Raw genomic sequence first — 25,596 nt, forward strand, 5'->3', positions numbered from 1 at the left:
TTTATGAACAGACTTATGGAACCAATTGTGGTTGTAAACCGAGGTACCACTGTAATAATAATAATAAATAATAAATAATAATAATAATAATAATAATAATAATTTATTTGTACCCTGCCCATCTGACTGGGTTTCCCCAGCCACTCTGGGCTCCTGTAGTATTATTATTATTATTATTATTATTAGTAGTAGTAGTAGTAGTTTTTGAGTTTATATACTGCTCTATACCTGCAAGTCAGTTCCAAGGATAAAATTAGAACATAAAACCATAAAATACATAATCAAAATGAAAACAACAGCAACCAGACTGGTTAGGAGAACCCCTAAAACAAAGCGCAGTGGTTTTTTCTTTCTTAAAAAAACGTTTAGGGGTTCTCTCATTTTGACTCAAGAAAATCCCGATTTTATAGTTTAAATCGGGGAAAATAAATACAGTAAATGGACAAAAGTACAAAGATTCACAAAATGTTTAGGGGTACGCATGCCCCTGCGTCCCTCCCAGAAAAAAAAAGCACCGAGAAAGCATCCTGGCTTAACCTAGTCCTAGTCAAGTTAACTGGCTGCATCTTTGCCTGGTGTTTCGGATGCCCATCTTTCTGTGATTTCTCCTTCCAGCAAGGATGAACTGTTCCACCAATGGAACGAGAGAGCTGGTAGGGCAACCTGCCACATAGGTGCAATTGGACAGGATGCTCCAGCATTTGCTGGGCTCTAGCAGCTGTTGCACAGGGTGAGAAAGCAGACGCTTGTACCTGTCAAGCAGCAACAGTTGGAGATCGTGGAGGTTTGCCACGAAGCAGCAATTACGATAGAACCGGGCTTCCTATAATATCTCAACATGGGTGCACATGTCAGCAAGAGAAGATCAATAGGAGGTTGTCAGATTTCCTACGCCTAGAGAAACAGGATCTTCAAATTCACTCTACTTTTTTTGTTTGTTTTCTTTTCCTTTGACCATTTTTAAAGCTGTGTGCTCTCGGCCTTGATGATCAGTGTGGGAGGGGAGAGGGAAGATGGGAAATTTGGAGCTTATTAGAAGATGGGGCTTGGTTCTATAAAACCAGCTTAGTTTTACCAGTCGGCTCTGCTGGGGAACATGGACGGTTTGTTGAATGAGGAAATCTGAAAGTGGGGGGGGGGGGGAAGGAACCTCTTAGAACTGCCTTCTTCTATAGAGCCTTGCCTTTTCTCTTAAGAGCTGCATGCTACCCAAAGATGGGACTATAACTGCTGTAATAGCTTTATATGTTGGCTGTCTCTCCAGGAAATAAACCAAACCCAGATGCATGGGATAAACCCTTTTTCATTTAAAAAAACACCCCCGCTATGAGCCATTTCTATTTGCAAGACAGTAGGAGGATTGTTTGTTCCATAGGCTTCTTTTGAAGACCTGATTCACTCTTGGCAATGCCGACTAAGCCCCCAAACCTATCTATTGTTGTGAAATATGAGCCAGAGTTCAATCACAGCATTAAAAGAGTTGCTGTGACTTGGAATGTGTGGTGTAATAATGTGTGGAGTGCCTTTTATTTTATTTGGGAGAGGGGCTTTCAGGGGAGGGGCTTCAACATGGATGTGAGCCCCAGCACTTATCTTTACAAATTAGCTGCACGTTTTCTGTCTGTCAAAAGAGGAGTGAGGCTAGCTTCATGTTGTCAGGGATGGGCAACCTGAGTTTCAGGGCCAGATGTGACCATCCAGTATTCTCTATCTGGCCCTTAGGCCTCCTTTCATAGAATCATAGAGTTGGAAGAGACCACAAGGGCCATCCAGTCCAACCCCCTGCCGAGCAGGAAACACCATCAAAGCATTCCTGACATATGGCTGTCAAGCCTCTGCTTAAAGACCTCCAAATAAGGAGACTCCACCACACTCCTTGGTAGCAAATTCCACTGCCGAACAGCTCTTACTGTCAGGAAGTTCTTTCTAATGTTTCCAGGCCATGCCCTGTCCCTAACCGCACCCCTCACTGGGCCTACTATAATGCATTTTTAAATGTACAGTGCAGATGGGGCCTTAGCCATGTCTACTCGTTTTAGTGGGCGAGTAGGTCCAATTGGATACCACCCTTTGGTTATTAAATCTTTGCCACCATGTGGAAGGTGCCATTTTGGATCCTTTGCCTCAGGATCCACCCCATTTCTGGCTCCTCCCCCAACACTTTCTTTCACCTTATTGACTTATTAAGTGCAGAAGGACACAGCTTCACTTGTGGCAATAGAAAATGCGTATTGTTGTGCATTTTTGTATTATTATTACGCTGGTGTTTTTTTTTAATGTGGTTTTCCATATTGTGTGCTTACTGTTTAATGCCGCAGGGTGTTTTTTTTTTGCAAGCAGGGCATTATTATTATTATTATTATTATTATTATTATTATTATTATTATTTTGATAAGCCAATAATGTAAGACCTAAACGACTTTGCCTTCTGCTTCCCAAGCATTAGGCCGGTGGGTCTGAAATAAGCAGGTTGTGTCTCTCTGCATAATGAATAGCTTTAAATCTTTCCCCTTAGACCTTAATGGACAGAACCTTGTCCTGCTTAAATAATTTACAGTGCCCATAAACGAGAGGGTTTTCTTTCTCCCCCACCACCACCTCACTCTTTTCAAACTGCACACATTCTGTTTCCATAGAAACACATGCAGTCTTTCTGCCTTTGCCTCGCCTTTGGCAAATCAATAGTGGTTTATTTCTCTTTTCACACACACACACACACACACACACACACACACACACACACACACACCCCTCCTCCTGCCTTTCAAGGCCTTCTGTGGAGGCCTTGGGGGAGAGAGAGAGAGATGTCAAAGGCACGGTTCCCTTCTGCACTCTGTGGGATAACTTTGCGGCGTAGAGCCTGGGGAGGTCTGAGCAGCAATTGACCCACTGGTGTGATTAAGAAGTGGCGGCTTTAATTGCACATTATACTGCAACCCACCTCCCCTCCCCGTGAAATGCTGCTGGCTGAGGACAACCCAAAGCTCTTGGATCTTCGAAGGCCCGCCGTCATGAGGAACAGGCCCAATGTACGGGGCGGCACTATATAAATAGCTTAAATGGATTGCCTTTATGATTTGTGAGAAATTCCACAGTCAGAGCTACAAGGTCCTATTTCCTTTTGTACAAGAGAGCTCTGATGATTTATTGGATCCTCGGGGAACATAGGAAAGCTGCCTTATTCCTAGTCGGACCATTGCTCCATCTGGCTCCGTATTGTCATCAGAGCAGCCCTCCAGGGTTTCAGACAGGAGTCTCTTTCGCAGCTGGGGAATTGAACCGAGGACCTTTTGCATGCAAAGCTTGTGCGGTGCCACTTATTGGAAGGCTCCCCAGAACAGGCAGAAAAATGGTTGTTTCTGCATTGTTAGATTCTCAGAGAGCAACATTGCCCCTCCCTCTTCCCTCGCGCTTCATGGCTTAGGCTGCTTCTGGCTCAGCTAAACTCCCAGGTCCGCGTTTAGATATATAAGTGTTTGTAGATGCACCGCAGGTGAAAACGCTCTGATGGATGTCTCATTCCAAAGGCCAGGGGGAGAGATTCCCAGGCCATCAAGGAATGGGGAGATTTCGTTAGGTAGCTGCCTACCTGTTAAGTTTAGCAGGCAAAACTACTGTATAGCAAAGACTCATTTTGATGTTTAAGTAAGGTACCCATACTTAGAACATGAAAGCCACTTCCTCACATTCCAACCCTTCCCATCTCACTGCTTTGTTCCCCACCTCACCCATCCCTGGACAACTGCAATTTTGAACCTGTTTTGTAGGTTCTTGCAGTAAAATAATCACACAGGATGGTGCTTTTTTTTAATCCCACAGTCATTGCCCTGTGAATAAGGTGCAGACATTTAGTCAATCAGGATGCTTTTAATTAATCAATTGGATGGATTGGCTAAATGTTTGCCTCCTTTAAATTGCATGTGTATTAGTGCCAGTGGGCTTTTTCTGTTGCTACACTTCAGTATGGAGTTCTGGCACCTTTTTTTATTCTAACATTATTATTTATTGAACTTACCTGCCACTTTGTTTACTAAACTTAATTCAAAGAGACTTACTTACATACATACACTAAAACCTAGGTAAAGGTAAAATGGAGTAAAAGCTAAAATGCATTCACATTTATAAAGAGGCAGGGCTAAGACATTCTGCTTACTGAAGGAGGAGGTCAAAGGCCTGGTGGAAAAGAAATGTTCTTGCCTGGCGTCCAGATACAGGTAATGATGGCGCCAAGTGTGTCTCGCTGGGGAGAACATTCCATAAGCAGGGGGCCACTACTGAGCAGGCCCATTCTTGTGTTGACACCCTCTCTACTCCCTTGGAGGGGAAATGAGAGAGAATGGCCTCTGGTGACTAATGGGGGTCTCGGTTGGTTCATGCGGAAAGATGCGGTCCTTGCGGTATTGGGTCTTGAGCTACTTTGTAGGTCAAAACTTGAACTGAGCCCAGATAAGTGGAAACTAGTGTGGTCATGCCTGAATTGGTGTTATGTGCTCAGACCATCTTCTGTTGGTCAGCAGTTTGGCTGCAGTTGCCAGGCTGTCTTCAAAGGCAGGCCTACATATAATGCTTTGCTGTGATGTAACCTAGAAGTTAGAAGGGTGTAGACAACAAAAGCAGGGTTGATGAAACCCTGCTCCAAATTGTTACTTCCCTTGCCACAGAATGGGCCAACTTTGGCAAGGGGTAGGCCCACCAACCTCTCAATCATTTGATGTGATTGACACTCGTGGAGGTGGGGGCAAATGGCACACATGAGTAGACGTTCCACTCTTCACCTGTTGGACAGGAAGTTCAATCCTGCTTTGTTCAGATTTGGGTGTGTGAGTCAGTTCCATACATGGTACCCCCTCATGCACCCAAATTGAGGAGGATTCAGCTCCCCCCCCCACCATCAGCTAACTGGTTCGGTGTTGGTGTTTGATAATCCTGCTTTATGCCGGCTTTGTGTTAGTGAAGCAGGCTTTGAGTTGCCCGCATCCCGGTTTCTGTGTTACAAAAGCACTGAGTATTGCTTTCACATTCTCGCCGTCCTCCCTTCTTGTAAATCTTATTTCATGTTTGAATTCCCTCAGCTATTTCAAGAATGTCATCCTACTGAGGTCAGATTACTTTCCCATGCAATGTATAGAGAGCGCAAGCCTGCGAGGCATGGCACTTTTCAATTAAGTCCCTCTACTTTTCTCAATTAATTTCTTAATTTAGAAGTATAGGAGGCTGGAATTCCAGTATGGAATAGCAACACATCAGTCACAAGATACAAAGGGGGAGGGGGACCACACACACACACTTCAGATATTTTTAGAGGCTGTTCTAGAGAGGGTCAACACCCCCAACACAGTTTTCTGAAAGCCAGATGCGGTTGTTTGGGTCCTCACCTTCGTAGCATTGAAATATTGCTTTTTTAAAGACATAATTTACATTGCGGCTTGAGAGTTGAGCAAATAAGGTGGCAAGACAGGCGCTCAACTAGTGGGGAGGGGGGAAAGACGCCCACATTCTCCAGGAACGGAGAGGCACAGGTTCAAATCCATGACTAGTCTTGCACCCTGGACCCCAAGGAGGAGACACTGTTTCCCCTGTGTGGCAGGTAACCCAGAGCAGCCATAGGAACAGAGACCCCCTTTCCTTCCCACAGTTGCTGCAGCAAAAGTGCTGCCTGGTGACTAACAGTAGGAGGCTAGTAAAAACATGTCATTTTCTAGATCCCCTGATCCTCTTTGTGTGCCCATTCTTTCCATTGATGTTGTTGTTATCAGTTTGTTCATTTGTTCTCTCAGCTTCTTTCCCCCATTTTGAGGAATACAGACAAACTCTACAATTTGCCATTGGTTCTGCATCCCCTGATGAAGCTTTTAATCTGCTGTGGAGTCTTGAGGATCAATTCTTGTTGGGAAAGTGTGTGTGTGTGCGCGCCTGGTTGTCCCCAGAGGGCTTGCCCATTTCATTTCCTCCTGATTGCTTTGCGTCCCTGTCCCCCGACAACTAGCTTAGTCTCTGCAGCTTAATATATGGCTGAACGACATTAACAAGGGATCACTCAGGTGCTTTTATTTTATCAGAGTTAGAGGCCAGCGCTCGCCTCCTCCTTCCCCATGTTTTGATGGCACGGCAGCAATGCTCTGAATTGGCACCGGATAGCCAGGAGCTGCCATTTAAATTTCCCACAATGCCCCAGAGCAATAATCCTTCAGTTGCATTGTGGGTAATTTAAATGGTGGCTCTCAGACTCAAGACTATTTTGAAATGGAGGGAGAGAGGCCAAGCAGGTGTTGGTTTGATATGCTGCTACCAGGACCCTTGTAAGCAGGGTCTGGCCCTCGTAGTAATGACACCCTCAGTGTGGTGAGCAAGAATTTGGGCCTCTGCTTGTGACATATATGGTTTTGCCCTTCTCCGTTTTAACCTCACTCAAAGTGAGTGGCTGGCCCAAGGTCACTCAGAGAGCTTCATGGGCAGGTCCTCTACCTTAGAATCATAGAATTGTTGAGTTGGAAGGAACTCCAAGGGCCATCTAGTCCAACCTCCTGCAACCTTCTATGATTTTGAAGGTGAACGCAAAGCTACTTCAGCAGGTCATTAAACAATGTTTTTACCGTTTCCGGTCTTCTGTCATTTAGCAGCACTTCTAGGGATGGGGGATAAATTACTGTAGATCCAGTTTGCATTTAAAGGCTAACCTACCTAATTCATAGTCCCCCAAACAGTACCTGAACTGAAACACGGTCATTCTTCAAAATGGGCTTGTGTTTAAATTTTGCAATTCAGTTCTCCAGCTAAGGAATGCGTACAGAATGTGTATATTGGTGAAAATACATGATACTGTATTAGGCAAAACTGCTTTGCAAACATGTGCCTATTAGGAGAAATTCGCACTAAGATGCTGATGGATGAGACATTTACTTTTTTCAACAAAACAAACAAATAAAAATAAATCGGAAACTTATATGCAGATGTGGAGAACTGAAGATTGGAAAAATAAGAAATGGAGAGATGCTGAAATTTACAGTTCTAAGGAGAGGCTCTTTTGCACAACACTGAGCTTCGTAGGCTTAGGAGGTTCGTTTTTGCAGCCTTCTGCCCACTGCGTGTGTGGGATTATGCTCCCAGCCCTGCTAAGGATGACAGGGGAGTTTCCACGACTGGCCTCTGCCACCTCTGCAAACCAAAGACAGGTGTTCAAGGTCTGAGCCGACGTGGTATTAAATGCTTTGGACTCCCACATACGAAGATCAGCTGTCAGGAATCCGCACAACTCACGTAGGTCTGCCCAGGTCTGCGGCACGATGACGCAAAGGACAGGGAGCCAAACGTATGCCATGATGTGTGACCCAGTTTTGCCTTTCGGAGGGAATGTCTTGTCAACTTTTTGCTGGTGTGAACTGCTCGTAGCGACGCCATTCCTCAGAATTCAGCTGCTGCTCCAGAGTCTCGAGGGGTTATGTCTGGGAGGGCATGTGTGGCGTGCAAACACCTTCTTTTTAGTGTACCCGTTGGGACAGGGGTAGGCAACCTAATTCCCGTGGGCCAGATGCGGCCCAATTGCCTTCTCAATCTGGCCCACGGATGGTCCGGGAATCAGCGCGTTTTTACATGAGTAGAATGTGTCCTTTTATTCAAAATGCATCTCTGGGTTATTTGTGGGGCCTGCCTGGTGTTTTTACATGAGTAGAATGTGTCCTTTTATTTAAAATGCATCTCTGGGTTATTTGTGGTGCATAGGAATTTCTTCATTCCCCCCTCCCAAATATGGTCCAGCCCACCACATGGTCTGAGAGACGGTGGACCGGCCCACAGCTGAAATAGGTTGCTGACCCCTGCGTTGGGAAATACATCCATGTTGATACTTAAGGCCACATCCACACCATCCACACACACTCTCATTCCTCTTTAAACTGTCATGGCTTTCCCCAAAGCATCCTGGCGGACTATAGTTTGTTACAGGTGCCGAGAGTTATGCGGAGACCCATGTTCCCCTCACAGACTTACAATTCCCAGCGTCCCCTGCAAAGAGGGATGAATTGATAAAACTACTGTGGGAATTGTAGCTCTGGGATCTAAGTGTCTAGGAAATTGCCTTATCAGCAGGCCAGATCAGTGACCCCAATATTTGCTATAGTGACTAGCAGCTAGACTTTCAAGACAAGTTTACCTCATAACTCTGCCTAGAGAGGCCATTGGGGATTGAATCTGGGACTTTCCGCATGCAAACCAAGATGCTGTACGATCCTTTCCCTGTCTCGGCCGGCTGGTGGCCCCCTTGATGCCAGCAAATTGGTGCTGTAGAGTTCACTCCTGCAAGTGGTAGTTATGGCCACCAACTTGGATGGCTTTTAAAAGAAGGCCTGGACAAATTCACGGAGCATGAATCTGTCAGTGGCTACCAGCCACAATGGTCATTCTCTGCCTTCATGGTCAGGGGCAGTAATGCTTGTGAATACCAGTGTCTGGAACAGCACTTGTGTTCAGGCCCTGCTTGATGATTTCCCACAGAAATCTGGTTGGCCGCTGTGAGGATGCTGGACGAGATGGGCCCTTATTCATTATTTATTATATTTCTATACCGCCCTTCATCTGAGGATCCTATAACAATAACCCCCCCCCACAGTATTTTACGGTTCTTCTGTTATGTTCAATTCAGTTAAAATATCAACAGCTTCTGTTTTTCTACTTCTACTGGTCAGCTGTTCTCCGGATGCAACCGCTGGCTTCATCTCGCTTTTTTTAAATATTTAGCAGTCATTTATGCCTTCCTTTATAAGCAATTTTTTTTAAAAAAAGTGCTTCCTCAATGTTGTTCCATTAATCCCCTTCTTGAATTGGAGGGCTGGGAAGCTAATCTGTTCATGTGCAGGAGGATTGGCTTACAAATAATTAGCAGAGGATTTTTGTGCCAAATATCAGAAGCTAGGAGGAGAACCCCACAGCAGAAAATGTAAGTTGATGAACATGGTCTCTTAGCCAGATTTTTAAACTAAATGGATGAAATGTCCCTTCCCCTCCCCCCCGCTAAAGCACTCTCAGTGATTTTTGTTTGCTTGCGTAGAATAATGGCTTCCAACCTGAAAGCAGCAAGGCTTCCATGCCACTGCATAATGAAGCGCCATAATGATCAGGTGATGTGGCCATGGATAGCAATTGGTGGAGGGGAGGAGTCAAATGGCAGCCAGTCCTAGCTGAGCCAATGGAGGGTCCCTCCCTGTCTCACCTCTCCCTCATTGAACGCCAGGGGAAATGGTGTTATATCTGACTTAGAGGAGCTAAAGGGCAGTGCAAAAATTTTAATGGAAAATGGCCAGTACTCTTCACTGAATTACGGAAATGTGTAAAACAATTATCTGTAAACTTCGATATGCACATGAACTATTTTGATTTGATGCTGCATGTGGATTTTTGTTCGTCATTCAAAATCAAAAGAGCCAACTACAGTCGTACCTTGGAAGGCGAAAGGAATCCGTTCTGGAAGTCCATTCAACTTCCAAAACGTTTGGAAACCAAAGCACGGTTTCTGATTGGCTGCAGGAAGCTCCTGCAGCCAATCGGAAGCCACGGAAGCCCTGTCGGACGTTCGGCTTCCAAAAATAGTCCGCAAACTGGTTTGCAGTGTCCGGGAGCCAAAACGTTTGAGAACTAAGCTGTTTGAAAACCAAGGTACGACTGTACTCCATTAGACAACATTGTAGGCCACTGAGCTGTATTTAAGTGCATTGTAAGTTTATTTCTTCTAACTGCCCAGCAGGTGGTGGGTGCCCTTATCTCTGCTTTTAAGGCATATCCTACTCTGGTTTACGAGAGCAGCAAACTAGTTTCTCATTACTCTTAAGTGGAAAGTTTTGAATTTCTCATGGCTTGTGGTCTTGGGTGTGTTTGTATGTGCGTAGTTGCAGCCCCAGCAAGTACGGTCGATGGACAGGGATTATGGGAATTTTAGTTCAGAAACATGTAGAGGGTCAAAGGTACCCCGCTAGTGACTTTCTTATTGTTTAGGCATGGTATTTTAACACCTTTTCTGGTTCAGGGAATGGACAGAGTTGGAGGTGGCAGCCACAGAACTAGGTTGGTTGCCTAGAATTCATACTACTCTACTTAGAATCACAGAATTGTAGGGACCCCGAGGGTCATCTAGCCCAGCCCCCTGAAATGCAGGAATCTCAACTAGATCATACATGACATGTGGCCACCCAGCCTCTGCTTAAAAACCTCCAATGAAGGAGAATCCACCACTTCCCATGGGAGCCTGTTCCACTGTCAAACAGCTCTTACTGTCAGAAAGTTCCTATATTGTCAGAATCTCCTGTCTTGTAAGTTGAATCCATTGGTTTGGGTCCTAACCTCCAGAGCAGTTGAAAACAAGCTTGCTCCATCTTCCATGTGACAGCCTTTTAGATATTTGAAAATGGCTGTGAGATCTCCTCTCTGTCTCCTCTTTACCAGGCCAAACATACCCCGCTCCCTCAACCATTCCTCATAAGGCTTGGTTTCCAAAACCCTTTATCATCTAGGCTGCCCTCATCTGCACACATTCGAGCTTGCCAACATCTCCTCCTTAAATTGTGGTGCCCAGAACTGAACATAGTACTCTAGGTGTGGTCTGACCAAGGCATAATAGAATAGTGCTATTACTTCCCTTGATCTGGACACTTAACTTCTGTTGATGCAGCCTAGAATAGCATTAACATTTTTTTCTTGCTGCTGCATCAAACCCGTCTCCTCGCTTTGTCCTGGGGCAGGCGCTCACCAGCATAAAAAACGAGGTTGCTGCTGGCAGCACAGTTCTGGTCTCTTGTGCAAGGGTTCTTGAGAATTTCCAACATTTCTTTGCACTGGAATGGGTGGAATAGCTTTGAATGGAACACGTGGGAGGCTTTATTGGCCCGATGAAAACCTGCACACATGCCAAAAGCTGTGAATGAACAGTTAACATGCCTGTGCGGGGGCAGAAGCATGTGTTCAAGGGCCCTCTATGAGACATTCATGGACAAATTGCAGAAGGGCGCAATATGGTTTTGAAAAATGGCAGCGGGTGCGTGCCAGGTTTTTCCTAGGGCCGTCTGCGTAATGGTGAGGGTGATTATTATCCAGGCGCTGTTCTGTCTTATCCAAGTGGGGGGATGGAATGATATAGAAACCGTGAACACCTAGCTGTTTCCAGCAATAGGAATGGGGGGCAAGGGGTTTATATTGAAATAATGTCAGGCGATCAACCAGGTTGCTGCATTTCAGGGTATGAAAGAGAATAATTCCCCATCTTGCTGGGAGCCGACAGCTGTGCTACAGCTGTAATCCTGCTGTGATTGACCTCAGTGCTTAGAGACTGCCTACCTTGGAGAGTGCCAGCTGCCGAGGGCAAGCAGCAGAGGATGCCCCATCTCCCTGGAAGCTGCTGGGTGCAGAGAAAAACATTGGACTGGATGGGACCTTTTGGCCTAGTCCAGCAGGGTTGTCTTCTTATAAGCCCCCGGAGAGAGTGCCTAGAACAAGAGTGGGGATCCTCAAGCCCTGGGGGGCTGAATGTGGCCCTCCAGGCATTTCTGTCTGGCCCTCAGAACTCTCCCTGGGCCAGGCAGAGGTTTGTTCCAGCTCTGCCTGGAGATGTAGTGGATTGAACCTTGGACCTTCTGAATGTGAAGCAGATAGCCCGGTTGGAGCATGGTGCTGATAATGCCAAGGTTGCAGGTTTGATCCCCATTTGGGACAGCTGTATATTCATGCATTACAGGGGGTTGGACTAGAAATCAGGGGTGGCCAACTCCCAAGAGACTGTGACTCACAGAGTTAAAAACTGGCAGTGATCCCCCTTTTTAGGTCAGGTTCAGGTCAAAGTTGTTGAGCTTTTTTTTAGGGAGGAGGAAAGCCCCATTTATTAGGGGTTCAGGTATTCAGGCAAAAGTTGCTGTGCTTCTTTAGGAAGGAAAGCCCTTTTTGGGGGGGTTCAGGTACAAGTTGTTGAGCTTTTACTAGGGGAGCAAAAGTTGTTGAGCTGCTTTGGGAGGAGCCAGTGATCTACCAGTGTTCTACTACAGATGTCCAGTGATCTACCAGTAGATCACGATCTACCTGTTGGACGTGCCTGGACTGGATGATCCTCAGGGTCCCTTTGAACTCTACACTTCTATCCTTCTTTTCTTCTTGTAGCTGAGTCCACTCTTTTGAGCTAAGGCACTTTTCTGATATGTAAACTGGGAGGTCCCATCACCTTTGCTGGAATGCCTCTTTCTGGAGGCGTGCTAAATTCACGTCCAGCGGTGAACAATACAAAGCAAAAGTTGTTTGTGCAAGTGAGCACTCAGAACAGGATGCAAAAGAGACACGGGTGAACCAGTTTTGTTCCTCAGCGAGCTTGTAATAACCCGCTCTGTGGCACCTTGGAGACGTTTACTTAATTGAATTCAGTCTGCCGTCAGGTTAACGTCCCTTTGCTTGTTTGTTAATGAGGCTGGTACTAAGGCTCCTTGGCTCTTTCCCCAACTTGCAGCAGGAAAGCTCCAAAGGCTTGCATGGAAATGTTCAATTTGCTGGGGCTATTCCTTGAAATCCACTCAAAAGGCAAAGCATCTGCAAGGCAGATGAACATTGGGCCTGCACAGAAGTAGCCACCTTGAAACATAACAGAGGTGGTTTCTTTTTTCCCTTTTTTAAGGACCTCTCCAGATGTCTTTTATTGTGCATTCATGATTATTTGTGATCACAATGGTCCGGGGGCAGGTCTATGCAATCCCACTTTGCTCCTGCACAAATTTCGAAGCAGACATGCTGCCTTTATTTCCAATTGGTGCCTTTCGCATAACTTCCTGCTGAAACCCTGTAACTTTATATACCACAAATGTTCTGCTTTCGTGGTGCTATAGCGCAGGAGTGACCCTCCCGATGGCAAAAATGTGGTAACATCAGGGAATCGTCACAGAACAACTAATAAAGTTGAATGGTGTGTGGGTGGACCAGTATAGACCCACCAACAGTGCACTGTTATTGCATCAGTGATGTGGCAAGAAAACAACCACCCTTTAGCCTGGAGGTATTTGGGCCAATATGTTTTCGAAAGCCACAGCACTGTGCGACAGCCTCCCATGCTCAACCCAACTTTCTCACCAGAGTGTCTTCGCATGAAGGTTGGTGACCAAGCCACTTGGTTGAGAACAAACTCGCATATGAAGCAGGAGAAAAGCCACACCCACCCAAGGCCTAGTCTCTGCCGTTCCCACGCTCTTGTGTAAAAACTAGACTGGAACTGTTCCAAGCTCTGCTAATCTGGGACACAGAAAACCTGGCCTGGGTTCCCTTAACATTGCAACCACCACAAACCTCCCAGAATAAGGGCCACACCAGGAGTGTTTGTTTGAGGAGGATCTCAGGTATACTCATGCAATGCCTGTGACATTGAATTGCCCTCCAATGGCACTCCCCCCCCCCGGAGGATTCTGGGTTGTTTTAGAGGGTCCCAGCTGGAACTGCCTCTGGTTTCTTTATTTTCTGGCTAGTGGAGCAGGGAGCTGGTGCTTAATCTACAAGGCTCCCTGCTCAAGACCCACTGAGCAGAAGGGCCCTGTGGATTATGCCCCATGGGTCGGACCTCTCTGTGGATCCTTTAACAACCTTTGACAAATTGTTTTCTAGTTATATGTACTGCTAACATGTGATAAAACGAAGCTCTCTAATATTTCCTGAGTACGGCAGGTATGAAGAAATTTGTTGTTGTTGTTTAGTCGTTTAGTCGTGTCCGACTCTTCGTGACCCCTTGGACCATAGCATGCCAGGCACTCCTGTCTTGCACTGCCTCCCGCAGTTTGGTCAAACTCATGTTCGTAGCTTCGAGAACACTGTCCAACCATCTCGTCCTCTGTCGTCCCCTTCTCCTAGTGCCCTCAATCTTTCCCAACATCAGGGTCTTTTCCAAGGATTCTTCTCTTCTCATGAGGTGGCCAAAGTATTGGAGCCTCAGCTTCACGATCTGTCCTTCCAGTGAGCACTCAGGGCTGATTTCCTTAAGAATGGATTGGTTTGATCTTCTTGCAGTCCATGGGACTCTCAAGAGTCTCCTCCAGCACCATAATTCAAAAGCATCAATTCTTCAATGAAGAATTCTTCAATGAAGAAATTGTGACGACATATTTACAAGATGTAATAATTGTGCATGGAACACTTTGCTCTTAATATTAATCTGCAATCTGCAAACTGTCACTGCCCTGCAACACCCCCACATAGGTTTCCCACAATTTGAAATAGCAAAATGCACCCTGAATTCCCACTGAAAGTTGTTGGGGAAGGTTTGTCTACATGCCAATCTAATTTTGTTGGTCGGGGTCCTTTTTTTTGCTGCTTTACTTTCCCTGTGAAACATTCCCCCACAACCGTTCAGCAAACTAAGGAATGACTTAGCACTAACACAAGCATTTTCTTACAGGTTGCTATGGTTCCCCCACTCTCGGTCTGAACAGGCAATGAAAGAATCTCCTCCTCTTGGTAACAAGTAGCTTTCTTGGAATCGCTGGAGAATGAGATGGCGGTGCGGCCCCTGTGAATTGTCCCGGTAAGTCTTCTATGTATTCCAAAACAGTTCAGCTGAAAACACAAGGTTTCCCCCCCTCTAATAAATTCATTTTATAAGAAGAGTCCTGCGGTGACAGGCCATAATCGAAATCATAATTTGATTGAAAAGTCTGCTGGAATATACAGTCTTCAGTAAGCACCAGAGGTTCTGGCCTCAGTTGCGGATCCACAATGGCCCCTGGTGGCTATGAGCTGTGTATCTGAGCCATGGGGGGAAGAGTATAGGCAGCTGGTGCAAGCTTTTGACCCCCAACAGCAGCCTCTAGGGCAGGGCAAAAAGGACCAATTAGGGAAACCTCCCTTTTCTGAAATCAAAGATCCCTGCTAGATCAGACCAGAGGTCCCTCGAGGCCAGTCTTTCTCAATTTGCAAGGTTTTTCTTTTTCATGACAATTCATCAGCATTTCAATGCAGTTGCCCTCCGTACATTCTACCCGGCCCTCAGAACTCTCCCTGGCCCTCACCACTCACTGGGCCTGCTTCACACTCCTGTATTTCCCTGCCTGTAGAGCAGTGCTTTCCAAACTTGGGTCTCCAGCTCTTGTTGGACTACAACTCCCATCATGGGCGTAGGCAGGGGGGCAGGGGGGGGAGTTGCCCCCCCTAGAAGCAGGGCCGCTGGCCAGCCTGCCCCACTGCCTGCCGCTGACTGGTGCCGTCTGTGGGGCGGGTGGAGAGAAAGCCCCAGAGCCGCGCAAAGCGTTTGGCTGGCTTTCCCTCCGCCCGCCCCACAGCCAGCCGGCTAGAAGGGATGTCTCCCTTCTCCCTTGCTGGCTGTGGGGTGGGTGGAGGGAAAGCCAGCTTTCCCTCCACCCGCCCTGGCGATCGCGGAGGGGGAGGAGGGGATCGGAACAGCCCGATTTCAGGCTGATCCTGGCGCCCCCTCGCCCCTGCCGATCGCGGAGGGGGAGGAGGGGGCCGGAGCAGCCCACTTTTGGGCTGATCCTGGCGCCCCCTCGCCCCTGAACGACCATGGATTTCCTTGCCCCACTGTGGCCCCTCCCCCCGCCCCTTGCCCCGCCCTAATTTTGATCCTGGCTACGCCCCTGACTCCCACCATCCCTGACCACAGGTCCTGCAAGACAGGGAGGATAGGAATTGTAGTCCAACAATAGCTGGGGACCCAAGTTTTGCAGGGAGTCCCATAGTGGTTGGAATTGGAGCAGACAACAGGCAAAGCTGACTCATTCTCTTTTTGTCCCTATCCTCTTTCCCATTGCCTAGTTCTACAAGGGCAACACAGACTATAAGGAGGAGGGAGTTGGAAGGCAGGGTCACCTCCTGGACTGGATGTAAGAAGTCAGTCAGGCAGGTGGAGTCTGAGTTCAGACTGAGGTTAGTGGGGCAGCGCCCCACTTGTCCTACCAGACCAGCCTCCCGTGTTTCCAAGAATAATTCAGTGCGTTAAAAGGCTGCAGTTTTATCGCTGACATGAATCGGTTAGTACAAGAACAGAACATCTGTGCATAATATGTGTGCGTGATAAGAGAATTGTTAACGCATGGGTAAATTTTGCAGCTTATTGCTTTGCCTAATGGTGTTAAGTCTGCCTGCACGCTGTCTCGCTAAGAGGTTCTAATGACATTTCTTGTTCTTTTGCGTGTACACACACACACACACACAATTAATATGGTTCTATTATCTTGTTGGCTTTTGAAATCTTCCGCCTGCCACGTAATGGAAATGAGATAATGTGATGGAACGCTCCCCCCCCCAAAAAAACCCTGCCCAATTCATTCCTGGTATAATTTCATCCATCAGTGGAGTCTGTACCAGGAATAAATGGTATTTTCTTTCTGTGTTTTCGAAGGGGGAAAGGCAATACTAATAATTGAATTTGTGGTGCTTTCTGCTCTTGTGGATTTGAGGTATTTAACAGCAAAGCAAAATACTATGGGTTGCTTCTAGTGTTAAGTCATGCTCAGACCAGTTGAAAATAATGGGCATATTTAACACAGGTCCATTGGGCAGTATCCAGCAAACGCGTCCTTTCAGCTCAAGGATTTCTGCTTTCTCTGTCTTTTCTTCCCCGTGCATGCCCCGTGCCCTTAGTGCTACATTGAGTACAGCTCACCAACTTCAGTGGGTCAGCTTGGAATAGAACCTGCTTGAATACAACCCTATGAGGCACATTTCTGCAACATGTCTTGACGTATTGTTTTCCTATCCATTTTGTTTCCATGTCCTTTATATATTTTCTTTTTGACACTGAAATCAACACAACCAACGTAGCAAATAGAGTGTTGTTTAATTTTCTTGCTGTGCAATTGTGGACACATTGGTTCATTTGTTTTAAATTAGACGCTTTCTCTAGTATGTTTTTTTCCTTTTTGATGCTGCAAAAATCCATTTCATCTTGTTTTTTAAACACATTTATATCCAGGGTTGCCAGCCTCTAATTTCAAAAGCAAGAGCCGTAGCTCATTAGTAGCACATCTGCCTTGTATGCAGGAAGATGCCAGGTTCAACCCCCAGCATCTTCAGGGAGGGCTGGGGGAGACTCCCTTTTTGAAACCCTGGAGAACTGCTGCTAGTCAGTGTCGACAATACTGAGCTAGATACCAGCAGGTCTGACTCAATATGATCCTAAAAGTAATGACACACTTGGAGGAGGCAAGAGGAATAGCCAACACAAAACCTCCCTCTCTCATTATACCAGAACTTGGGGACATCAAATGAAGTGGAAACTTTGGTTAGATGTTTGAATAAATTTTATTTGAGGATTTCCACCCCCAAACTCAGGTCAAATTCTGCCAATTCCTAGTTGTCTCAGGAGTTGTGTGGGCAGGTGAACCGTTTAAAACCAGCTATCTCTGGTTACATTTCTTACACAAAATAATAATAATAAACCTTTTTATTTTTCAGTCAAACATGCTTCTGAGGCTTCGGACGCCGTACTGAAGGGCCTTCTCTTGGACTTCCTCCTGTGGTAGATTCACCCTGGTCCGAAATTCTCCAGGCATATTCAGCAGCGTTGCGTTTTGGCATCGCCAATGTCCCGCCATTTTGTTGTGGATTACTGGCTAGTGGCGCTGGAAGATGTTGACGTAGCTTCTTGACGACAAATCTGGAAGGCCGACTTGCGTGCCTCCTCACCTTTTCTTCCTCCTGGCCTGGGGATTTATACGTTTATTCTCTTTCCTTCCTTTCTACCTCAAAAACTGGTTTGAAGAAAAAAAAAAGTCTAAACATTTTCCAAAAGCAGTTATCAAAAATGACAAGTCTGTTCCGGCGGAGCAGCAGCAATGGCAGCTCGAGGAGTGGCTCCTCTGCCCAGGAACTCAACAACAGCCGCCCCGCGAGGCAAGTCCGGCGGCTGGAATTCAACCAGGCCATGGAAGATTTCAAAACTATGTTCCCCAACATGGATTATGACATCATTGAATGTGTCTTGAGGGCGAACAATGGCGCAGTGGACGCCACCATTGACCAGCTGTTGCAGATGAACTTAGACGGCAGCGGGTATGACGACAGCTCGGATTCAGATGACAGTATTCCTCCTGAGGTAAACCTCACTGTGTTGTGGGACGATGGTGGGTCTGGCTGCATCTCCAAGGAGGCCGTCCGCAAAATGCCCTCTGGTGGACCCCTCCTTATGCTTGCGTGCCATGCATACCTAACATGGTGGTGCTTCTTCCATTGCTGCTGGGTATCCTCTGTTTTTACTGCCCATAATTGCTGTGGGGCATTGTGGGAAGTGAAAATGGCAGCTGCCCAGCAATGAAGACCGGGGGGGGGGGGGGAATGGGAGAATCCAATGAAAGGTGCCAAGGCCAGCAATGATACTGTGTGGTGAAACCAGGCCCGGGTGTTTGCTAGCTGATGTTCCAGGGGTCTGCTGTTTTTCTTGTGTGGAGAAAATAAAACCAGAGGATTTGGGGGGGGGGGGAGCAGGGGACTATGGAGTCAACAAACTGGACTGTGTTTGCTGAGGTAGTGGTTGTATTTTATACTACGGTTTTGTCATGCTGCTTTGTTTCTGATCGGTGAATATCCTGTAACTTGCTGCGGGAAGCCGGAAACTTTTTAGACCCCAAATGTTCTGGTTCCCTCCCCTCCCAACATTTGCTTTATTAATGCCATGTGGTAGCATTGGAGAAGCATCGTGGAATGACTGATAGAGCGGAATAAACCCGCCACTAATGCACTGTTGCTGTGTGAGGAACGTATTACGGTACTTTATAGGTCTGTGTTTCGCACACTACTCCATTATAAGCCATTCATTGTTTTCTTCTAGTTTTTAGGATTATTATTTTTTAAAAAATGAAAGTTGTGGGGTTTTTTTGCTTGTTGCTCCCACTGTTTTTATGTAGACCGCTTAGCAGTTTGCAATGTATATAGCAGTATATATTTAAAAGAAATAAATACACTAGTCCCTCCAGCCCCGCCCTGCCCAGCGCCCCATGTTTTGGACTACAACTCCGATCAGCCTGAACTGGGGAAGAAAAATTCTATAAAAATATGAGCTGAGCTGTGCTGGATCAGTCCAGTGGCTCATCCAGTCCAACATCCTATAATCGCAGTGGATGCAAGTGGGAAGCTCTCAAGCACGATCTGTTCACAGGAGCACTCTCCCGTCTTGTGGTTTCCAGCAACTGTTATTCAGAAGCATAACCAGCCAGCATGAACTTGTCTAGTCCTCTCCTGAAGCCCACTCAATTTGGCGTCCATCACTACCTCCTTCGGGAGCAAGTTCCATAGTTTAACTGTGCAGTGCATGAAGAAGTACTTTCTTTTATCTATCCTGAATGTTCCAGCATTCAGCTTCATTAGCTGCCCACCAGCCCCAAACACTACAACAACCTTCCTTCATAGGCGCTCCACCCCCTTGATCATTTTGGTTGCCCTTCCCTGAACCTTTTTCCAACACTACAATATCTTTTTTCAGGTGAGGCACCCATTCCAAATGTGGTCGCACAGTGGATTTGTATAACATCATTAGGATCCCTTTTCTTTACTGGGTCAGTGTCCTTCATTGAGCTCTCTGCTGTGACTGACTACAAGGTCTCCTGTTCCTGGTCAGCCACTGCCAGTTCAGACCACATGCAGGTTTATGGGTTTGGGGCTCACCTGTGAATAAATAAGGAGCACAAGAGTTATAGGGCATTAAAGGATAACATCTCCCGCCCCCTTAAGAATGGCAGTAGGAAAAACTATGTGCACAAGAGCTTTGCAGTGCAGAAAAAGACAAGGCGGGGGGGGGAGAGAAAGGGGTGGATGACAATATCAGAGCAGCCATGGTGAGATGAAGCCAACGGCCTCACATTCTTCCAAAGCAAATCTGACAAGGGCAGGCTGTGTGTCGCGCTTGGTTAGAGGGGCAACTGCAAGCGGGTTTCATGTTGCGTGAATAGCTCGCCGACTATTTGCAGATTTGAAAACATCCTGGCAAGATGATAGCACAAGCTCCGTGCTCCAAGGCTGCCAGGATCTCGGTGGAGTTGAAACTCTTTATTTTTTATTTTTGCTCTAGTAGCGGGAGGCGTCGGGTGTGGAGGGGCACGTCCTGCCTTGGGTGACTTTAAGGCCAAGCGGCCAGTTGTCTGCGCAGTCTTGCAGTTCCCCCCAGGGGTCTACCCGCCTCACGGCCCTCGCAAGATGCATTCAGCCCACCAGCTGGGCACAGCGGGGCCTCCAGAGGGCAATGGGAGCCTGGTTGTGTCGCGTGTTTGAGGCTGCAGAAGCAGAGGCGGTTGTGAAGCACCTGTCAGGCCCTGAAAGGTGGCTATTGAAGTTTATTAAGCTGTGTGGCGTCTTAAGATGCCAAACCTTGCTCTACTGCAGTGCTTGCCAAACTTGGGTCTCCAGCTGTTTTCGGACTATAACTCCCATCATCCCTAGCTAGCAGGACCAGTGGTCAGGGGTGATGGGAGTTGTAGTCCAACAACAGCTGGAGACCCAAGTTTGAAAATCACTGCTCTACAGGCAGGGAGCCTTAGGTGCGTGAAGCAGAGGTGTGAAGCAGGGCCCGTGAGTGGTGAGGGCCAAGGAGAGTTCTGGGGGCCAGGTAGAATGTATGGAGGGCAACTGCATTAAAATGCTGATGAATTGCCATGAAAAAGAAACTTTGCAAGTTGCTGCAGAAATGTGGAGAGTGAATTTAGGGTTGGAAAAATGAGAGGCTGAGTGGACGGAAAGTTCTTCCGTGACTTGTCCCTTGCTGCCCCCTCCCTTAACCCTCACTTGCTACTTTTAACCTTCAACTCCTTCTGCAGATCTTTTGAGTTCATTTTTCCTTTGGCCTCCTGCTGTCTCCTTTCCCACTTCCCCTGCCCTTCATCTTACAGAGTTGTCAGTAGCTTTTTAAACAACAAGAAATTAAGAGCTGCCTTCTTTTAGTGAAAGCGAGGAAGCCACAGGCATGAGACCTCAGTGGGGATGTCATAGAATTTGGTCAGAAATGGGAGCAAAAATTGCCACAATTTATATATTTTTTCGCCTCATGTCGGGAACAGTATTTATGGTTGTATTTTTAGTCTGGAAACCTAATGTAAAGGATTGTGTTACTGTCTGTATCGTTTTTGACGTTGCCCTTCTACTGAAATGCATTAATATGAATTATGATATCAATTGCACAAGTTTTCGCCCTAGCAGATAGAGAGGCAGTTAACGTAGGTCTTAGCAAAAGTCAAATTGTAGCAGAACAGAAACGCTGCTGATTGCAGTGAGCACAATCGCTGCCTCCTTTACATCCCTAGTCCTCACCGTTACTGGATCTCTGTAATGTCCTAAGCCATTCTAAATTCTGTCTCCTTCTGCCTCTCTCATTTGATTCAGATCTTGGAACGGACTCTAGAACCTGACAGTTCAGATGAAGAGCCGCCTCCGGTTTACTCTCCCCCCTCCTACGACATGCACGTGTTTGACAGGCAGTACCCACAGGCTCCCCCAACACCACCTCCCAGGTAAGCAGGCTAAACTCTTATTGGGAGTTCACAAAATTCTAATGCATTTTGTTCAGCAATCAGGCGATTTGCATCAGCTGTCCATCTGAGGCATAAAGTGCATTGCCTTGCTGGCCTAAGAGCGGAGTGAAAAATAGCTGAATCCACAATATCTGGCCCACTAATCCAGTCTTGCAATTAAGCACTAGCCTGGTAGCCATAGGCAACCAGGAGTTTCATGTAAACAAGTGACCAGGCTGGCAGAGGAGGAATGGAATATTCCATCCTTCCTCTGTGCGTGCCACAGAAACCAAGCAGAGCAAAGCTCCCCTCCTCTGCACACAGTCTGTGGAGATTAGGAGAGCAGGGCAGGATGTTAGAAGCAGGGGTTTCATCACCAGCTGGATGAATCACAGACCTTTGGAAGCTACCCCTCTCCCGCCCCATCTTCAGCTAAAAGCAAGCTGCTAAGAGGATGCTTGAATGCAGGGACTCACCTGGGCTGTGTGGAAGCGGCTGCAGTTTGCATCTCGGGATGTTGGAGGATTCCCACGCAAACAAGAAACTGCTGCAGTTCATGTTTACGTCTGTAGCCAGGAACGGAAATAATGCTGTTATACAAATCTATGGTGCGGCCGTTGTTTGGAATATTGTTCACAGTTGTGGTTGCCTCACTTCGAAAACGATATTGTGGACTTGCAAAGGGTTCAGGAAAGGGCGACCCAAACGATCAAGGGGATGATCCCCTCATATGAGGAAAGGTTCAGCCTTTGGGACTTTTTAGTTTGGAGGAACGGTGAGTAAGAGGCGACATGATGCAAGTTCATAAAATGATACATGGCGTGGAGCAACTAGATGGAGAAAGGTTTTTCTTCCTCTCTCATAAAACTAGAATCCACAAAAGTTGAACGCTGGAACATTCAGGACAAATAAAGGAAAGTTCTTGTTCATGCAGCACAGTGTTAAACTTTGGTACTCCCTCCCACAAGAGGCACTGGTGGGCACCAACTTGGATGGCTTTAAAAGAGGATTGGACAAATGGGTGGAGGAGGAGTATAGCCATGCTGGCTATACTCTGTCTGCACCATCAGAAGCAGGAATGCTTTTGAAAACCAGTTGCTGGAAACCACAGGAGGAGACAATGCTTTTTTACTCGAGTCCTGCTTGACCGTTTCCCACAGGCATCTGGCTGGCCACTGGGAGAACAGGATGCTGGACTAGATGAGCCACTGGCCAGATCCAGCAGGCTCTTCTTATGAGCCAAGCCAACACGATTTGCATTCCTCCACACAGTTGCTGTTTTTAAGTCCCCAAACAATATGTAATTAATGACTTTATTTCAGCACATTGTGTCGTTTCCTTTACCCTTGAAATAAGTGCTAAGTTAAAAAGCAGACAGTGAGATGGAATGATGTAGTATTTAGCAGAAACTGAACTGCAGAGGAACAGAAACATTGCTGATCTTTATGGATACAGGACAGAATGGAAGCCACTGCCTTCTGACATCCCTTTTGGCATCCTGATATCCAAGGTGAGGGGCAGCACAGCTCTTGTCTGCAAAGCATGGGGGGGGGAGGTTTGAGCCCCAATATGAGGAAGGGCTGAGCCCCTGGCCCACTTTGATTTGGGATCGTTCCCTGCCAGCATCTCCACCCCCGGCTTCAGTTACCTGCTCACTACCCTCTCTTTTTAAAAACCCTGTCCTAATGAAGACACTAACCTGTGTATACAGTCATAATTGCCTCTTGCCACCCTCTCTGACTTTCACGCTCCAATGAAGGGGCCGTGAAGGGGAATTCCCAGCGTTGAGATGCTTGGTTATTAGCAGCTGCGAGCCGAGCCAAGATCTGAAATATAGCAGAGCCTGGGTCCCTGTGGCGTTCTTTCCTCATTTTTTCCTCTCCTTCTTTGGCTTTGAGCCCTCTTCCACGAGTTGGCCTCCTTCGCGTGTGCCAGTTAAGGGAGCCTAGGCTACTTTCCTCTCCCTTCTCTTGAAATCCTGGCACAGCAGAGAGACCAGATCTCGATGGGTGTTCTCAGCCTCCTGCCTCAGCCTCCAGAGTTTGTTGAGTTCCCCCCCATAGAATCTTAGTTGGAAGGGACCCAAAGCACCATTTAGTCCAACCCCCTGCAATCCATTGTGTGGAGATTTTCCTTCCACAAAGAACGAAGGACCGTTTTTGTTTTTTGCAGGTGTATTTTGCAGCTTGCTGCTGACACAAAAATAATAGTTTACTACTTAGGTCTTCAACCAGTGGGTTCAGACAAAGCTTTGGCTACCATGTTGGTGTCTAGATAAAGCTCACCAGAGCACTCTATGACGTGTCTGGGCTAGATGTAAATGTCTGGTGCAACACTCATTTTCTCAATTTCTATGAGTGCTGCATTGTGGCAAAGGAAAGGCACGAGCATTTTCCAATAAGATACATATTTCTGACTAGTCATACTTTCCTGTGGCTATGCCTGCAATGAGGGCACTCGGTTCACTTTCCAGTCTGCTCCTGTGGCTTTCAAGACTCCTCGTAAAATGGAATTTTGCTGGGAACTAGCGTGCAGGGACGCGGGTGGCGCTGTGGGTTAAAGCACTGAGCGTAGGGCTTGCCGATCAGAAGGTTGGCGGTTTGAATCCCCGCAACGGGGTGAGCTCCCGTTGCTCGGTCCCTGCTCCTGCCCACCTAGCAGTTCGAAAGCACGTCAAAGTGCAAGTAGATAAATAGGTACCGCTCCAGCGGGAAGGTAAACGGCGTTTCCGTGTGCTGCTCTGGTTCGCCAGAAGCGGCTTTGTCATGCTGGCCACATGACCCGGAAGCTGTACGCCGGCTCCCTCGGCCAATAACGCGAGATGAGCGTCGCAACCCCAGAGTCGGTCATGACTGGACCTGATGGTCAGGGGTCCCTTGACCTTTACCTTTAGCGTGCTGAAGTGGTGAGGCAGCTTGGTTGCCATCATAGCAGCAGTGGCAGCCCAGGAAATGACAGCAACCGTCTGGTAGCTGCAGGAGGTTAGCGCTTCTGGAGGGAGAAGGGCTGCAGTGTTTGTTTGTTTGTTTGTTTTTCATTCATTTCATTTCTATACCACTTCATATTAAATAAAAAATAAATAAATAAAATCTCAAAGCAGCTTACAATCTACATAAAAACATCAAATAAAAACAGTCCAGAATTAAACGTTATGGAAGAAAGTCAAATACAAAGTATACATTCAAAGGAGCATAATCAACGGGAGACTAAAATATTATCTTAAAAGATTTCAGAAGGAAACATTACAAAGGAGGTCAAGTGCAGAATGCACATGTAACGCAGCAAAGTTGCCCCCCCCCATTTAATCTCAGCATTTCAAATGAAAACCTTACTAATGGAAATCAAATATAAAATGCATGTTTAAAACAGCATAATTAGCAAGAGACTAAAAATATTTTCTTACAGCTGTTGCTGTCCTGCCAATGGAGGTACACGGCTGGTGGCAGCTGTGAAGATCAGGCTTTGGTGACCTGAGTCTGCACTAAGAGACAGCCAAGATGTCTCTGACCTCTAACAGCTTCAGCTTTTGTAGCTGGAGTCAGTCCGGACCTCGCCCTCCCAGGCCAGGTGGGAAAAGACCAGCAAGGCAGGGAGCACGTCATCCAGGACCATAGCTGCCAAGTACCCCGTTTTTCCTGGGAAACCCCCGTATTTTCTTACCGTTTCCCGCTGGTCTCCCAAATGGATTTATATCCCGTAAATCCCCCAGAAAGCAGCTCCTGTTTCTGGTGCCGCTCTGCCCATGTATGGGCACCGTAAATCGGGCCCCGCCGGCATCGGAAGTCACTTCTATGCATGTCTGGAAGTGCGTAGAAGCGACTTCTGGTGCCGCTCTGCCCATTTCCAAAATGGCCGCAGTGCCAGAAGTTGCTTCTATGCAAGTCCGGAAGTGTGTAGTTCAATCCGGAACTTGGCAGCTATGTCCAGGACTCACAGCCAAAATGGTCATCCTCACTCCTCCCCCTGGAACTTGAAATTTGGCTGGGTCAGGGGAAATCCCGTACGGAATTGATAGTGTTAAGTGCTAGGAGAGAGAGCCAGCCTTCCAAGCCTAGGAGCATAGGAAGCTGCCGTATTGCAAGTCAAGACCACTGGTCCATCTAGTTCTGTATTGTCTACACTGACCGGCAGCAGATCTCCAGTGTTT

General features: G+C 46.9%; 1 protein-coding gene across 7 annotated transcripts in view; it reads left to right on the plus strand.

The window, feature by feature from the left end:
• The window catches only part of CUEDC1 (CUE domain containing 1), a 65,795-nt gene that overhangs the window by 24,945 nt on the left and 15,254 nt on the right, over nucleotides 1-25,596 (plus strand). For all 7 annotated transcript variants that reach the window (XM_060283093.1, XM_060283092.1, XM_060283089.1 and 4 more), the window contains exons 3-5: nucleotides 14,399-14,524; nucleotides 17,410-18,049; nucleotides 21,322-21,449. In XM_060283093.1, coding sequence (XP_060139076.1) covers nucleotides 17,759-18,049; nucleotides 21,322-21,449 — 419 coding nt within the window. In that variant the 5' untranslated portion in view covers nucleotides 14,399-14,524; nucleotides 17,410-17,758. The remainder of the gene's footprint in view (nucleotides 1-14,398; nucleotides 14,525-17,409; nucleotides 18,050-21,321; nucleotides 21,450-25,596) is intronic.

This window comes from Zootoca vivipara, chromosome 15 (assembly GCF_963506605.1).
Source record: "Zootoca vivipara chromosome 15, rZooViv1.1, whole genome shotgun sequence".
Classification (NCBI taxonomy): Eukaryota; Metazoa; Chordata; class Lepidosauria; order Squamata; family Lacertidae; genus Zootoca; species Zootoca vivipara.